The sequence below is a fragment of the Eretmochelys imbricata genome, chromosome 12 (genome assembly GCF_965152235.1).
Source record: "Eretmochelys imbricata isolate rEreImb1 chromosome 12, rEreImb1.hap1, whole genome shotgun sequence".
Taxonomy (NCBI): domain Eukaryota; kingdom Metazoa; phylum Chordata; order Testudines; family Cheloniidae; genus Eretmochelys; species Eretmochelys imbricata.
Genome location: NC_135583.1, coordinates 13,497,072 through 13,515,105, shown reverse-complemented (window position 1 = coordinate 13,515,105; position 18,034 = coordinate 13,497,072). Strand labels below are relative to the sequence as shown.

Here is an 18,034-nt window from a genome sequence, read left to right as displayed (position 1 = left end):
TTACAAATGTTAAATCGTTTTAATCAAGGTTGACGCATGTGCATGTCTTATTGGGGGATTATTCAGCATAACAACCCATTTCTTTGCAAATCTCTAATGATTCTACTGACATACAAATACTGCATATGAATGCTAGTTTGCCCATATTTTTATCTGGGCATCTACCCAGCCTCCACTTGTGCATGTGAAAAATTTCCTAAGGATGTACATTCACTTCTGCTTTACAAATTCTAACACCTTTGCGTTAACAGTGTTAAAATTTGCATCCTGAAAACTCAATAGAATACTTGGACTTTGAGTGTTCAAATTCAATTACTTCAAAAATTCTAAAACCTGCTCATGTGAAAGTGCATCTGCAGCTGTGGATACCTGCAGACTATGGCCAAACGTACATGTCTATGCAGTTTGGCATGTGCACAAGTGAATACCATGAGCTGAAAAATCAGCCCTATAGAGACGACATCAGCTGGCTTTATTCAACTAGTATAGCACTTAAGCAGGTGACTCCCGCCCTTAGAGTCTGATGTTCAAAGATGCTGAGCACCTGGAGCTCCTATTCAATTCAAAAACAGACCCTTGCAGTTTGGTGTCCTTTTGTTTGGAAACTGTCTTATTGACCTTTTACCTGTGCCGCTGTTTTATGAGCACATATTAGATAATATCTTTAGCCCAGTGCATCACTGACAGAGCACACTGTGGTGCCCAATATTTTCCATTTCTATGTGTGATGAAGGAGTGGCTTTAGTGTTTCTAGAGAGAGCAATAGAGATAACAACTAATAATAGGGCTTTCAATCTGTGCATCTTAAAGCATTTTTCAACATTAAGGATCCAGGTGTAGCTCTGCATTTCTCTGGAGTGTTTAAGTGAATACCTACTGCTCCAGCAATGATGGATGGGAGGTATTAGCTCCTTTATAAAGCATAATGCCTCCAGGGATCCTGGAGTCAGCACCTATAAAAAGATGTAGTACGTGTCCCCCTCAATTATCCCCTTTTGGCACTTATAGGTACGTGGTGGGGTGAAGGCCTTCAGCATGCCCCCCATTTTGCCTCACCAACCCCTATCTGGTCCCCACCACTGTTTTCACTCCTGAGCAAAGCCAACCAAATTAGGGCTACCTCCTGTGGGCTGGGAGGCAGGGAATGGACTCCTTGTGCCCTCTCCCCATTCTAGTTACCCTGTGCAGGGTGAACCACTCTAAGTGCCTATCTTCTGTAGGGTAGATAAACATGTTACTAGAAGCCAGGAGTCATATCTCACAATTCCTTACTCTGATTACTAGACAACACTCCACAGTTGCATTAATCAGATACTTCCACACCACCCACATTTTTCTGCCTGTGTAGCATGTGGTCCTAGTCCTCATACTTGAACAGAAAAGTATTTGTCTGAAATAAGAATATGTAAGAATATTGATACTTATTCCTTATTAGTTGCAAAACTTAGGGGAAAGAAAGAATACTGTTTTTAAAATCAATGGCTAGAACATTACTGTAAAATCTATTGATTAAAAACACAAAGTATAATGTTAGTCATTTAGTCTGTGGAATGATGCAATACTGAAATAAATTTATCCTTTGACTTTTGCATTAACCTTTTATTGACTGCTTGCATACCCATAATTAACACACACTTTAGCTAAAGTGGTTAATTTTAGCATCATGATCAGTGTCCTCTAATGTAGCTGACACCCTGATCATCAAAATGTAAGTACAACCCTAGAGATGATAACCAGGGAAATATCTGATTTAGTGAATTTATATTTGCCCATAGTGAGATTAGCCACCATCTCGGTGAAACAAACAACTCTTATAAAAATTGTATATTATTGTTTAATTGAATTGTTATGAAAGGAAAATTAGTTGGTAATATTAATAAGCAAAAGAGATTTCCTATTGTATACCCATAGCCAGGATCAAAACCAGCTGAATATGGTGGGAAAGAGGTAATGAGAATGTAGATCAGTGCACAGTGAATTGTAATCAACTGCTACTTCCAAATGGAGATTGTAATTGAAACTGGGATGGTTTTGGTTGTATTGGTGAGGGGCTCGGAAGGTGAGGCTTTGGAAAGGTGGACACCATCCACGCGTTTATAGGTACTAGTCATTTATATTTTAAAATGTCCCTCTTCCTGTTTGGTGGGTTTATGTTACCAAGGACTGGAGGGCCACTTTGGCACTAAGCTGATGTGCTGGAAATATACTGCAGCTGTTGGTCAGTCAGCCTCCTGTGAGCAGGATACAAAAGAATCCAAAATTCAGTAGCTCTGCCTGGTCTAGGTAAAAGAGGGCTTTTCCTGCACCGGCATGTACCTATAAATTAACATAGTTGTCCCCCCACCTACCTCCAGTCACCTGTGGGGGAGGGGCAGGATCGGCGTCCCCAGGCTGACCTGGTCGGCCGCTGCAGTCAAAAGCACCTCCTTGGCTCTCGAGCCCTTAAAGGGGCCCACACCCTTTTTGAACAAGCCAGACAACAGCCCCCGGTCGCTTAACGTGTGGTGAGGTCATTCAGTGGGGATCGCCTAGTTCAGCATCTCACTCATCCTATCTAAGAACCCATGACGTTCCGAGCCTGCTACATGCAATACATATTGTTCCAACTTATTCTCTTGTGGGGGGTTGACCTTTTTTGGTTACTCAAATTTCAACCACCAAAATATAATCCTCATCCTAAGCTTTTTACTCCCCACCAAGTTTGGGTGTTCCTAGGGTTTCCGAAACAGCACCTCCTCTGTTGTAGATCCTAACTCCTTCTGCCTCTGGGAGGAGACATGTTTCTATCCTGGGAGGAGTTAATGTGGCTTCACAGTAATTCCACTATATGTTTGTATGTGAGGTTCAATGCCTGTGGATACAGTGCCTCAGCTGAAGATACCTGTGCCCCTATGCAGGTTGCTCAGGTCTGTCACTCTGTTACAGTATCAAAGACCAAACCCGGGACAATATCCTTTACAATTGTGGGGAAATTTATTAAAGTTAGGACCAAAAATATTACTACCAAAAGGATACTGACTCCTTTTCACATCAAAAAAGGGGGTACATAATTAGATGGCCTAATTCAGTTTTGTGGATGCTACTTCATGTGATAACAGCGTCACCCAAGTTGTTCATGGTACGGTGACAGCATCGACTTTAGCAGTGATTTCAAAGGACTTAATCGTGCCACCATTTTACTTGTGTAATTCCTATATAAGTCAGTGGGGCCTGTACCAAGGCCGAAAACCGCGGCTGAAAATAGGTGATATACATAATGTATATGTTTACCATTCACAACTTCTCTCACTAGAAAAGTGACATTAAAATAGGTGGACAGAACAAACTGAAGAAGTGATCAGAGTGCAGTCATCTCTGACTTGCAGAGGAGCTCCAGACTGGGTAGATATGGTGTGGAGGGCATGGAAATGATGGGATGCTGGCACTGGCCATTTCTCTCCCCTTCTCAGGCACACTTCTGGCCTCAGACTTGTGAATCAGGAAGACTCTTGTGGATGGTCACTGACATCAGTCCCTCATGTAGAATACAATGTGGCTCAAGGCTCCCAAGTTCGTGACTCATGTAATGAGACGTGTTCAGCAAACCATGTCACGTGGTGTGGTGATCTCTCAGACTGTCTCTGCTAGGGGAGCAATGAAGCAGCTTGTGCTGCCACTCCTGGGCTGCCCAATTAACAGGAACGTTGGAACTATTGGTATATTTAAAGTGACACTGATGCCCAAAATTCAAATGTGAGGAAAAAGTTGGTAGGAAATAAATTACATAGGGAGGCGCTGAAGGTTAGGAATATACACTACAACTGGCATTGAAAGGTGATGCATGTTCCCTCCCAAAGAATTTAAAGTGATTGTTTATAATAAATTGACTTTTGCTAAAGCACATAATATGCCTGGCAATCTTTACTAACAGCGCCTCTTGATGTGTCAACTGTAATAATCTCTACACGGTTTAATTTATCCACTTTTAGATTGAAATGCTAACACTGGAATATCTTATACTACCCAGCAAATTGAGCATGCTATTTTGTGCCGAGACCAAAAATAAAGCAAGATTTTAAAAGCCTTACAGAGTTATGCTGTAATTAGTTTCAGCTTCTCTTGCATATTAATTTTCTCCTGTTCCTTTATATAATTTGGAAAATGTTTTCAAAACATGATGGCACAATCAGTTAAGTACCTCTCAGAACTCATACACTAAACTGCATTTTCTCTAACAACTGTTATAAAGCAGCCTGCAAAACAAATCCTCTGTTATTCTGTACAGTGCAGCTTATCAATGCAAACAGTTTAATATTTATGCTAAGAGGATTGTCACAAGGAGCTTCTGTTCCTTTAATTCTTGTTTTAAATAAATAATGAGAACATTTAAACACATTACTCTTCTCGGGGCCCTGAGGTCGGCTAATCTTATTATTTATGAAGTGATGTGCTACATAATAGTACTTAGTGCATGTTAACAGATGCTATTATCAGGGGCTGATGTGGAGAGCTGAAGATATATTGGAATGTTATGTGTTAATACTGTCCTTGTAGTATAATGTACGATGGATTGAGTGCACAGGATGCTGGTGCCACAATTAACCACACACCAACGTGGGTGTAAAGTTGAAGTATGTTTTCTCATGGGTATTACACTGCCATTAATAATTCCCAAGAGAAGAAGACATCTTTCATTTGGGAGCATTCTCTTCCAGAAGGCCTCGAGAGGGGGCCAGGAAGTTATTTGTGTTGATCTTGTTCATTTTACAGAGCTGAAAGACACCTGAGTAGCATAAAGCCACTTGAAAAATAAATTTCATTTTATATTTTTTAAATAATGAAAGACTTCTATTTATATTTTGCATACAAAATATAGTTTTGCCTATTTCTTACTGGGGATAAAACAGTTAATTTCTATCTATGTGATCTGATTTTTCTTGTAATGAAATGAATTCATCTACTGTACATATGAAGTAATTGTAATAGTATTTGGCACTTTTCATCATCATAGTGCTTTACAGACATTAGCTAATTAATCAGCAAATGGTAAATAAAAAAAGTCACTGAATTGTTACAAATTTTCTAATGCAGTGCAAATAAGTGGCAGCCTGTGTTACAAACTAATCTTAAGAGATGTGACTGTTGCTACTCATAAAACTTTCCTGTGCTGGGCTGCAATTTAGTTGCATATTATAATTAGACTTCACTAGTATTGATGAATAATCCATTTAATAAAAAACACTGTAATTTAAAAGTTTTCTCTGGGGACTAACATACACTAACATCTTAATTTAATTTTATTGAAGTTTTGCCTACCTATTCATCAGTGGAAATTGTTATTAGCTGCCATTTGCATATATCTTTATACACTTTTTTCCTTTTTACATTGCCTTTTTCAGAGCAAAGGAAGCTTATACACTTGTAAATCTCTAGAATCTACAAAGCCAGTCCTGCTTCTGTAATATTATTTAATCTATCCCCCGACCTTAATGCAATAAATTCAGTTTAATCTTTCTCAATAGTTTAGTAATACACTGAAAACCCACAACCATTTAAATCTGATAATAGTTTAATCATGTACTTTAAATAACAGCTGAGATAATGAAAAAATAATTCACCATAAAAAGGTATGCAAACTGAATTTTCTTTCTGATTGGCTTTCTAAGAAATCCCTCTAGATAACACAATGCTTACAACAGAAAACATGGCTGCTTCTCTATAAGTGAACAACCCATTTTGTCCACAGATTTGTTATCTCTCTCACTCTTTGTTTGTTTATCTTAATGGACAAATATACCTTCCTTAGAGTTTGGTTTCTTGACATTCCTTCTCTTAAAAGTAATTCTTTGTTCATCTTTTCTTTTCAGATGCCAGTGCCAACTTGCAATGAGTTTGCCAGAAGAGCAAAAGCCAAAGTGCCATCCCCTCTGGAAGGATGATGATCCCAGTATGCCTCTGCCATATGATCTTGAAGAAGTAATTGCTAACCTGCAAACTCTGCTTGAGTAGATGGAGCACTAGAAGATGTGCTCTAGTTTAAAATTACTAGTGCTCCACTTTTCATCCTTTTGAAAGAAATGTAGTCAAAATGGAATAAATCTCTTAAATTCTCTTATCCTTAAATCAAATGAGTTATTTTATGTTTTCTCTGAATGCAGATATATGCTTTTTTACGCTTTTTATGCCCTTTGTAACTGGATTATGGTTCTTGGCTACTGTTTTAGTGATTGCCACAAAAAAAAGAGGACTAAGCATAAAAATACAGTATGAGATCTTAAAAGTAAGGTTGTTTGTGATCTGTTTTGAAATAATAATCCAGAAAAGCCAGCAATTCCATGCTGGACCATACAGGACTATCCTGAATAAAAGAGTGCTAATTTTCTTTAATTTAAGTTGTATTCTAAATTAAACTGGTTTACTTCCTGAAGTCATATAACCAAACTAAAACAAAATTATATAGACATCCAGTACATCAGTACCACGATTAAAAAGTGTAACATTCATTGCTTGACATTGCTACTAAAATGGGGATTATTCTATTTAAAATCATATTGAGGCCAAAGGTGCGCTTTGCCAGGATAGCTATACCAGTATACTGTACTGGGAAAGCACTCCTACTTAGACACAGCTCATAGCAGTTGTGTCCTTGCCAGTATAGCTTATTCCAAGTCAAAATAATTATACTAACAGAAGTGCAGTTTTGCAGTATAACTGCATCTACATTAGGAACTTTTGCCAGCACAGGTATGTCAGTCAGGGATCACACCTCTTCACATTCCTGGCCAGTACAGCTATGCTGGCAAAAGTTTGCAGTGTAGACCTGGCCTGAGTATATGGTATATGGTATCACTACATTTCTGGGGCTGTTGCTCTGGCCATCAGCCACCCTTAAAAAAAAAGGTAAGACACCTTTAAAGAAGTAGCTATTGTACTTAAATTAGATTTGATTGGCTTAGGATCTTGATCCCGGGACACACCATTTAACTGATATCCCCTGTGTCAGTTTTCTTAGGACTTGAAAAGAATGCTATTTCATGAGCACAGCTTTTTTTCTGCTCTAGTTAAGGCTTGGCTGTACCATTGGGCAACCTGCCTACATTTGGATTAGTGCCACACTAAATGCTGTTTACTCTGGAAATCACTTAAAGATGAACTAGTTGAAGTTGTGGGGATTCTGTTTCAGAAAAGGTGGTTTCTCATGCAGACAGATATTCCTTTGGAAAGGAGTTAACAAAATACATTAACACAAGTTTTATTTTGGGGGTGGGGGAGGTGAGTTGTTTGTTTTTGCTTTTGCTACTTTGATTAATTTTTGTTTAATTAAGCACTGGTAGAAACCATGGGAATTGCAGTGGTGAAATGAATTTGACTGCCATAATTAGAGAAGAAACTTCAATGTTGTAGACAGCTGCTCAAGTGAAAGCATAACTATTAAAAAATACCGGCAAACAATAATTTACTGTGGTATTCAGAGGCCACTAATGTCTTTTCTTTTTTAGAAGACTGGTGGTAGCTTTTAATAGAATTTTTAAAAATACGTAAGTCTAAGGCCTTGCTTATGCTGGGGATTGAAGCCAAAGTACTAGCTGCACCAGTCCAAGCCTCTAGTGCTTTGTGCCACAGTTTGCAATGGTGGAGGTATAAATCCATGAAAATCTAGGAGTCTGCACTGGTGCAGCTACACTGGTGCCTGTAATTGGGGGACATTCCCAGTATAGACAAGGCCTAAGGTTCACTAGCAAGATATCAAGACTGAGACACCTAATGGTAGCTCAGATAGGATTAAATGCTGTTTCTGCTTCCAATTTCACTTATACCATTGTAAATTCGAGTAATTCCATTGAACTCATTGGAGTTACACCACTGTAAAATACGAATACAGCCCTCCATTTTCCCAGTGCTCATGATGGGCAACCATGAATTAGCAAAGCTGATTGGAACAGTCCAGAGCAGATGGTAGCACTCAGAAGAACACAGCAAAGAGTCCTGTGGCACCTTATAGACTAACAGATGTATTGGAGCATAAGCTTTCGTGGGTGAATACCCACTTCTTCAGATGCATGTACATGTACATGCATGTACATGCATCTGAAGAAGTGAGTATTCACCCAGTACATGCATCTGAAGAAGTGGGTATTCACCCACGAAAACTTATGCTCCAATATGTCTGTTAGTCTATAAGGTGCCACAGGACTCTTTGCCGCTTTCACAGATCCAGACTAACATGGCTACCCCTCTGATATTCAGAAGAACACAGTTACAGGTCAATAATCATACAAGAAAAAGGAGCACTCAGTATACTTGTTGCCTTGGTCAAGATACTACTAGAAACAGACAATAAGAAAATGGTTTAGAAAATTGCTTTATTTCATTTGAATAATTATGACTGAGGTCCTCTTGAAATGATCCTCTAGCACATCCATTAACATTGCAGCATTAGGTAACTCATTACCATTTTGGATGCACTACGAAACATTCTTCACATAGGCCTCTAATGGATGTTCTATGTACGGGAATTGTTTATTGACTCTAGATACTCCAGATACATGAGGACTGAGGTCAGTCTGTTTCAGGGGAAAAGCATAAATTAGTTTCTAACGTTGGATTCAGTGATTCTTTACAAATGGTGAAGTTCATGACTTTGCTTACATTTACTTTTCATCAGCCCTGAAAGAATTGAGGTAAAATAGTTCCCTTGCATGTGTGTATGTCAGGCTAAATGGATTATGGAAGATACAGATCCGTTTGCCTGTCTGCACTTGACTTTAGACAATATTCATCAATTTTATAAAAGCTACAGACTAAACATGGAACCAATACAAATGAAATGCTCAAGGCATGGACTTTTTATTTTAAAAAATTGATACACAGTTAGTTTTATACTGATAGAAGGAAAATTTTGGCAGAAGATAGAGAGCCAATACATACATGTTAGGCATAGTATACACCACTGTAACAGGCATTGTGCACATGACATAAAAGTGTCATGAATATGCTGTGGAACCTGCTTCCCAGAAGGATTGGCAATGTATTAACTCTTTCTTCCCTGCACCATAATGTTTTGTCTATAGTCAATAACTTGAATGAGCGTGGTTATCTGATCTCTTCAACATTTTGCATAAGGAACAAGTGTAGTCAAAATTCATTGGCTATGCATTTTAATCAACATTGCATCACTAGTTAGGGGATGAAAGGTGACGGGCAATTTTAAGGTGGTCAGTAGAAAACTACAGGTGTTATGCCATGTAGATCAGAAATTATTTCATAATGCTTTATTCACATCACTGCATATGAAACTATTTCATCCTGAAGGTTCTTCCCCTTGTTAAAAGGTTAAGTAAATGCAAAACATTAACACCACAGAGTAGATTTTAAAGTCACCATTCTTACGCTCTGAGCTTTACAAGAGAGTGAGAATGTCTAAAATGTAAATAAGAATGCTATGAATAATTACTAACTGGAAAATCTCAAGGATGTGTAGCATGCCACATTATAAATATCCAGAACATTTCTCTTTATTATCATAATGAAATAGTGGATATTTTAATTGGTAATGAAATGGATTTACTTAGCAAGATGTCCTTTCAAATCATGTATGATCTCTGTAGTGCTGTGGGACAGATTTGGGGATTCAAGAGCCATAATAAAAACAAAAAAGGCAAGAAAAGAATAAAATATCCATCACAAACAATGCTAATAGATGAGGCTGTGAGACTAATAATGGGCATAATTCTCCTCTCAGATATGCTGGTGTCATGCCATTGACCTGGCGCAATCAATGGAAACTGTGCCACTGAAACTGAGATGAAAATTTAATTTACATACACATTCTTCTTCTCAGAATAAGCCAGCACATTTCAGGCCATTCATTAAATAAGAGAAAATAATGCATAAATTTGCGGAGGCTGCATTTGTTAAGGCTACAGAAGTACCTGATTAGCTTGTTACATTAAAGTGCCAGCAGTTTGGTATGGAGAAGACCAGTTCACATGTGACCTGAAGACTTACCAAATATCAATTGCATCATCTAAGATTTCTCTCTCATTAGCATGGAGACATCACTCATCGTTCATGTCATATAAAAGACCAAATTTTGTCCTGACTTACGGCTCTTGAGACCCCACTGATTTCATTATGATTGTACGTGGCACAAGTCAGAATTTTGCCATCAGATTAGCTCTTTTTCTCATATCGTCAAATACTTGCCTCCATGCCAACAATCTTGGTCTGATTAGTCCTCTTGATTACAGACTGAAAGAATAAAGTCAGGTGTATAGTATTCCAATTATCCTTTATTTCACTGGTTCTGTGAACCAGTCAGATAGAGTTATTCCAATGAAAATGTGAACAATTTACTTTTATTTATCGTTAACATTCAGTTTTCTTAAAATCAAACCAGAGTTCGGTAGGCAGTGCTTTTCATACATCCCTTGATCAATGGAACAATCTGTCAGAAGCCATTAAAGCCTCCATTAGCTCGAATGGATTCAAAGCTAAACTATCTGATCATTTAAAGGGCTGCAATGATTGTTTTTAATATACTATACATTGATTTCTCTCTGTGAGTAGTAACATAACTTTGAAACTAAATGTGTATGACTAAGGCTCCATTTGCTATCTCCAATGTGCCCTAAGAAACTTGGTTTCACTTTGAGAATAAATGTCTATGTAAATTTTTTTAATGAGATGAAGACCCTTGTACATTTCCAAAGGTTTTTCCTCAAATTTATCTCATTTCATTGTACCCATTAAGCTTATGTGGAATGGGAAGAAATAGTTTTGTCAAGGACCTCTGCTCAAGAGTTTCAGTGAAAATGTGAATGACTAATAATACTAGCGCATTAAGTATTTTTTTCATCTTCAGAACTCAGAATGCTTTACATGGAGAAACTCAGACACACAAGTTAAAAGTGCCATTTTGATTTCAAATGTAACTCTGAGAAATGGCATGTCTATAGTTCTGTGGCTGTTGTCTCTACTATTTCCATGTTAAATGAGTTTAGAAGGTGTTTGATTGGACTGCCATCCCTCCAAAAATCACACTGGGATCTGAAAGTGAAGCTGGGTGCTTTCCTTCTGATGCATCCTCACCTGTGATAGAGATTCTGCAGGTCACTTTAATCCTGGGTTAAACCTTTGTCTTCAGATAAAGCCCTCTGTGACATGCATGCAGTCCCAATGCTTTCAGGGGGTTGTGCCTGTACAACTCATTGGAATCAGTAAGCTGTTCCACAGATAATATACAAGGAGGAATTTAGTCCAGCTTTCTCTCCCTTTCTTAGCTGTGTTGACCCTTCTCCATTTTACTGTGCAACTGTACAATATGGATACAATTGCCAGTAACTTGTCAGAAAAGATCCAGGTATGGTCAGGATGGGTGTCGTTTGTCACGATACACACGTATTGGCCTGAACTGTGTGGGAATGCTTGCTACGAACCTGTTAGCACTTTTGGTCTCGCTCCTATTTTATAGTCCGTACTGCAGCACTTGTATTGAGGGCACTATTTTTTACTTTATTACTTACACATTTATCAAAGCTCTTTCCTCCCCTCCTGTGCCCCTTCCGGCACACTTGTTTCATTATCAAGTCGAGTAACATTACTCCATAAATCAAGCTTACAAAACATGCAAAACCTAAAATTTTGTATCGAAAAGCATTATCTTAACGAGAAGATCATACTGTGGTTGTCTCTAAAAATGTCAATACTTGCCAATATTTACTGCATAGTATTAGACACTGGATACCGCAACGTTTTTGTGTACTTAGGACAGGAATTCATTGTAGTTATCTAAGACATCACTAAGGTAAAATGACCTATTTTAATGGCAACCCCTGTATTTGCTGTATCGTGCCCCCCTCCCCCACAGGCATAAGTGAAAAACCTTTATATCTTAAATCTTCCGTTGTGGAACAACTCGTTCTGGAACGATCTCCATTTTTTCTTTTGGTCCAGTATTTAGACATTGTTTGGGGTTTTTTAGCCTGGTCTAATGACATTTGTTTTCTAGCCAGTTCAATGAGACTTTTGCTTTTTAGATTTTCGTGTTCTTTTTAAGGACTGTTTATAAATCACCATGAGATGTATTGTGGTTTATCAATGTACATACTGTGTCTTTGTTCAAATTAATAACATTGACAAAGAAACACTGTGTGCCTATTGTTTGTACTCTAGAAAGTACTAACTTTTGTCGTTGGGACTTGGACATGGTGAGTTTGTTTGTGCTGACAAATGGTGTTAGGTTACCTGCTTTAACTCCTTCCTAACACTAAAGATATTTTAAAGGTTTGCTTTGCTGCAGTAGCTGCAGCAAATTGGGCTGAATTTTCATTACATTGCACGTAACATAGCAAGGTAAATTCTTAAGTTGCTCTAGTGTTATAGCAGTCTTACCGTTAATGGTTCTCACTAGCTTTCCCTGGGTAACTGTGCTTCCTTCAGTAGAAGGTTATGGTCTTACCTCTGATTTCTAGGTTTGAAAGAGATAATTATCTTTCCTGGACACACAATCTCAGAGTTCCTCCCTAGATTGTAAGAGCAGGTACACTGTTTCTGTAAAGTGGCACTATTTTTAGGCCTCCAAAAATGGTTGCTCCATGTACAGTTTTTCTGGACCCTCCATATATTGGGTCAATACCTGTCCACCAATTTTACAGAGACTGGCTTAGGGATCATCTTGAAAGAGTGAAGTCTTTCAAGGGTTGTATGTGCACTCGTGTTTTTCTTGCTGTTTGAAATCCTGAATGGCTTTTTGGGTCATCTTTGCCTCTTTTTTCAGAAGCGCATGGAGATTGCTGACTTTCTGCCCAAAAAAGTTAGTATAGAATATAAATAAATACATTGAAATCTAGGAAACAAAAGAATTAGGCAGTTGTTTGAGGAAACTCCAAACAACTCTGACTTCTTGGCATGTAACCAAGTTTTCTTCCAGTTCTAGGTTTTAGAAGAGGATTAACCAACTTCCTCATTTAAAAAAAAAATTTAGTGCACAAGCAACTTGATGAAGGCCCACTAAGAAGTAAGGATTGCCCTGAAATGTATTTCTTTCGTCTAACTGTAACACACTTTATACTACTATCTCCCCAGGAATATGAAGACAAATTTGCTTGGGGTCTAGATACCCTGAGTCTGTTCCAACTTGTCTTTCTCAAAACCAAGAACCCCCTAACCTTTTCTGCCCGGTAGTCTGACCTAGCAATGGTGAAACACATCACATTACTGACTTCTTCATACAGGAGCTCGTGTGAACTGTGAACAAGGGGAAAGGATTGGGATACAAGGAGCTTGTTCCTTGCCACCCCCAGCTCAAGTGCCAAGGACAATAACAGTCCATGCACTCAGGAGAATGCAGGGACTGCTCCCCCTGTGTGCCTCAGGGGGGCGTACTTTGCCCTGAGTGGAGCAGGGAAAAGTCTAGGGCTCTTCTGCCTCAGTCTACGGAGGAGGCCTGGTATACTGGATAGAACAACCTGTGGATCTCCTCCCTTGACAGGGTTCTGATCTGCCCAGGAAAGGATTGTGCTTTCTTTGAGGCATGCTCTCTGAGCTACCTCGTGGCATGTAGTAGCTCCACACAGCCCCCATGCAGACCAGTCCCGAAAGGCACAATTTGGCCCCAGGTATTTACAGCCAAGAAGTCACTTCTCTAGGTCTTAGATGTGCAGTGTTAATCCCAGAATATTGTGACACCCAGTAAAGGAGTTCCCCAGCTTCTGTTCATTCAATGAAATGGGAAAAACAGAGAAGACATGTCACTCATTCTTTATTGAGATTGCAGACTCCTGCTATGAATGCCACGGTGCACTGTATGTGTTACTAGTGACTGGTTAAGTATCTCATGTCGCATTTAGATTTTAATTTGTCTCTATCCTCTGTACAGAGAGTTTGCCCTGCGATAACCAAAATCATCCAAGAAGAAGAGACTAATGCTCCTCCTTTCATAATAAGGAGGAGCATTATCACCCATCACTGTAGCTCAACTGAGCAATTGTTACCCTGGAGCAGCAGGCCCACAAAGGATACAAGCTCTACGACAGCTAGTAGAAGTTCTCCTTTACCTAATGTGCTGAGGCTTGTGTTCCTGAAGCAGAAGATCTAAAGCTATATTCCTGTTGCTGAGTGTGTGCGTTATGTCCAGTGGTGAGCTGGAGCCGGTTCGCTAGAACCGGTTGTTAAATTTAGAAGCCCTTTTAGAACCGGCTGTTCTGCGAGGGAGAACCAGTTCTAAAAGGGCTTCTAAATTTAACCGGACAAAAGTGGCGCCTTAGGCGCCGACTCCATGGGTGCTCCAGGAGCACCCAAGGGGAAAATTTGGTGGGTGCAGAGCACCCACCAGCAGCTCCCCGCCCCAGCCCCAGCTCACCTCCGCCTCCTCCCCTGAACGCGCCGCCCCGCTCTGCTTCTCCGCCCCCTCTCTCCCCCCCGGCCAGGCTTCCCGTGAATCAGCTGTTTGCGCGGGAAGCCGGGGGAGGCTGGGAAGCAAGCGGCGGCTTCCCACTCAGGCCCAGGGAGGTGGAGGTGAGCTTGGGCGGGGGGGGGACGGGGACGCGAGGAGGGCCATCTACGCCGCAGCAGGTAACCCGGGGGGGAGGGGCCGCGCAGGGGAACTGCTCCCCGCCCCAGCTCACCTCCACCACCCTCGGCCTGAATGTGAAGCCGCCGCCTGCTTCTCAGCCCTCCCAGGCTTTCTGCCGAACAGCTGATTCCCGGGAAGCCGGGGGAGGGGGCAGAGAAGCAGAGCGGGGAGGTGCGTTCAGGGGAGGAGGTGGAGCGGAGGTGAGCTGGGGCCGGGCGCGGGGTGGGGAGCTGCCGGTGGGTGCTCTGCAACCACCAATTTTCCCCGTGGGTGCTCCAGCCCTGGAGCACCCAGGGAGTCAGCGTCTAAGGCACCACTTTTGATGTGATCAATGGGGGAGTGGCTGCTCCCCCTGCTCCCCCCCCAGCTACGCTCCCCCACCCCTAGGAGCCAGAGGGACCTGCCGGATGCTTCCTGGGAGCTGCCCCAGGTAAACACCGCCGGGACTCCTTACCTCGGCCCCCAGCAGGTGCCTCTGGCTCTTAGGGGTGGGGTGGGCACCCACTATGGTGGCCCACGAGACCCTCCTGCCCGGTTCTGGGGGCAGTCAGGGGACAGGGAGGGGGGTGGATGGGGCAGGGGTCCTGGGGGGGGACGTCAAGGAATGCAGGGGGGTTGGATGGGGCAGGAGTCCTGGGGAGCGGGGGTGGGCCACGACCCCCTCGTGGGGTGAGGAGGGAACCCGTTGTTAAGATTTTGGCAGCTCATCGCTGGTTATGTCTATCCACCACGATGTCTGCATTTTGCTGTCACAGGTGCATAACAGCACATTTTTATTAAATATTTTTATTAGATTGCTGCTTTTCTTTAAAGATCATTTGGATTAAAGAAACAGCAGCCCAAAGCCAAAGAAATACATGGGCTTGTCATACAGATGCAAAGAAACAGGAAAAGCATATGAAAATTTGGACTTACTATAGCAGTCAGGATAGTTGCCTTTTCAGTGAGTGGTGAATTTGATTTAAGAGGTTGTATCCAATAGAAAATATATCCTGTGAGAGGTAATATCTATGCAGTGCTTCACTCTGAACTCTATCACATCCTTTGTATAATGTATTTATATTTCTATATAGTGCTAGGGTTAATCACTTGTCGTTCAGTAGGCATTGTATTCAATTCACTGTATAATACATACTCCTGAGATTTTGGATCTAATGGCATCTCATAAATTAGGGCTCTGTTATTAGCCTGTTCCTAGCTGCATCTTAATTATTAGGCTGAAAATAGAGAGCACATTTTATAAGCCTTCATATTTTCTGTTTACAAGGATTTTAGTAACATCTAATAAATTTAATGACCTCTAATAAGAAGGGGAAATGAAATCCTACTTAGCAAATTCATAGCTTTTAAATGCATCTTGTAGCTTTATGAGCATTTTAAACCCTAGCAAGGTAAAAGCTGTTTAAGGAGCTGTTGCTGGGTTCAACTAGCTGCAAAAACTGTTAAGTTATTTTTGTTTCTCTTTTATTGCTTAACCTCCGGGGCTTAACTCTGGGCTACCAGATAAAGCAGTCATTCAAGAACTTTAAACCTTACAGGCTTTGACTTGCTAAACATAGAACAGGAACCGGTGTTAAACATACATTTTAAAAACATCATTTTAAATCTGGAAATTGATTGTGGCTTGACCTTCTTATTTTCAAGAGCTCATACTTTCTTGGTTTCTTTGCTTTGCTGATATTATTACATCTATTGTTCTTTTAGCAGAGCTCCCAGCTGGTAGGAGAAAAAAAATCAATGTTGTGAAAGTTTGTTGTGCAACAGCCCTATTGTTAGAATGAAGACCACAATTAACTAACTAACTACAGTTATATGCAGTGTAGCTGTAGCCATGTCAGTCCCAGGATACTAGCGAGACAAGATGGGTGAAGATGGTCCAATAAAAGATTGGACTCTCTCTCTTGTCTCTCTAACTAAAGTTGTGACATTTCCACTCTTAAAGGTTACTTATGCAGCTTCCAGTATACTCAGAGGGATGGAATCAAATATGCATGAACAAAGATAGGAATAGAGCTGTTTATATACTAAAACACATACTATCTTGTATGTCTATATATTTACATACTAATCTTAGAGTGCACGGTGATGTGTAGGGCATAAATCATGCAGAGCCTCTTCCCAATACTGATTTCTTTAACGAGGTATATTTCCAAAGTAACCTTTTTTCAGGAATTTTTATTCCTCTGTGTACCCTAATATTCACTCTTCTTTCAGACTCCTTTGTCACATATTACTCTCCCAGTTGTCTTACATAGTGAGCATTCAGCAATTGCCCACATGGTGCACAATGCAGATCTCGGGAACGTCAGACGTTGCACCTCTTCCGTATGGTTGCCCTGGCTTTTCTTGAATTGAGAATGGTTTGCCTTTGCTTAGAGGTCTGTAGTTCAGCTAATGGGGTCAAAACAGTTTCCTCCATAATAAATTGGTTTTCTCTTGGGAAAAGTGCCTCCAAGAGACATTGTGAGAGGATCTACCCTTAAATAACATTTGTTGCTGTGGAAGAGAACAGCAATTATGCCCTTTACCAACACTCTTCCTACAACAAAGTCATATTCCATAGGAAATATAGGCTAATACTGTATTCAGAGAACTTGTTAGTACGGAAATGTCAAGGAGATTTGTTCATGCTATCGGAAAGCTTTGTTACAGAGATAATTATAGATATTCTAAAGCTTACACACATTAGAGCAAATTCTGGCCTGAGTTACCCTTCTCTCTGAAGTTATAGGAGTTGCGAGAGGGTTAGGCCAGCCCAGAATTTGGTCTATTTAGTCTTAAAGTCACAGCCCAACTTCTCTTTCAATAAGTTGGAGCCTGCACAAATGACTCCCAGTGAATGGGTGAGAATGTGGCTGCCTCTGATCCTTTGTTCTCAACGTTGTAATTCCACAGTTCTGTTGGCTCCCTGTTTCCCTTGAAGACTTACCCACAGTAGGTTTCACTCCTGTCCAGCTGCCAGTATTGGCTTAATTAAAATACATCATCCATCTTGCATATCCAAGTTCAGAAGACGGGCAAGGGGAGGTGCTCATCGCCCCAGGAGACCGACATATGAATGGGCCAGACGCCTACCACTAGCACTGCCTGACCACAAGAGGGAGGCTGGTCAACTTGTCAAGAGGCACCGCATGGCCCTCAGAGTATGTGGTTAGGATCCCATCCTTCCTGCATGCCTGCTACCACCCAGAGGTAGGCGTTGGGAGAGTGTAGGCTACCTATTTCTGCAGCAGGTCTAAAAAGCCCTGCTTTCAGCCCCCATTTACCACTCCCTCCTGCTCCCCCCACATGTACAGTCTCCTTCATGGTGCTTTGGCCATGGGTGTCTGAGCATCACTCCTTGGGCACTATAATGCTGCATCCCCTGTCCCTGTTCCTTGAAGGAGCAAAGACACAATTTGACTCTGAGTGTTTAGTGTTTACAAAGACAGTTGTCTCACAAGGCTGCTGGGCTACACTGATGCACCAGCCCTATCCTCT

General features: G+C 40.9%; 1 protein-coding gene across 6 annotated transcripts in view; it reads left to right on the top strand.

Annotated features, from left to right (window-relative positions):
* FTO (FTO alpha-ketoglutarate dependent dioxygenase) overlaps positions 1 to 6,366 on the top strand; it is a 330,710-nt gene extending 324,344 nt beyond the window's left edge. For 4 of the 6 annotated variants that reach the window (XM_077830856.1, XM_077830857.1, XM_077830849.1 and 1 more), the window contains one exon: positions 5,847 to 6,366. In XM_077830856.1, the coding sequence (XP_077686982.1) occupies positions 5,847 to 5,988 (142 nt within the window). In that variant the 3' untranslated portion in view covers positions 5,989 to 6,366. The remainder of the gene's footprint in view (positions 1 to 5,846) is intronic. The other 2 variants (XM_077830855.1, XM_077830854.1) reach the window with 2 other exon arrangements.
* Positions 6,367 to 18,034: the final 11,668 nt, after the last annotated feature.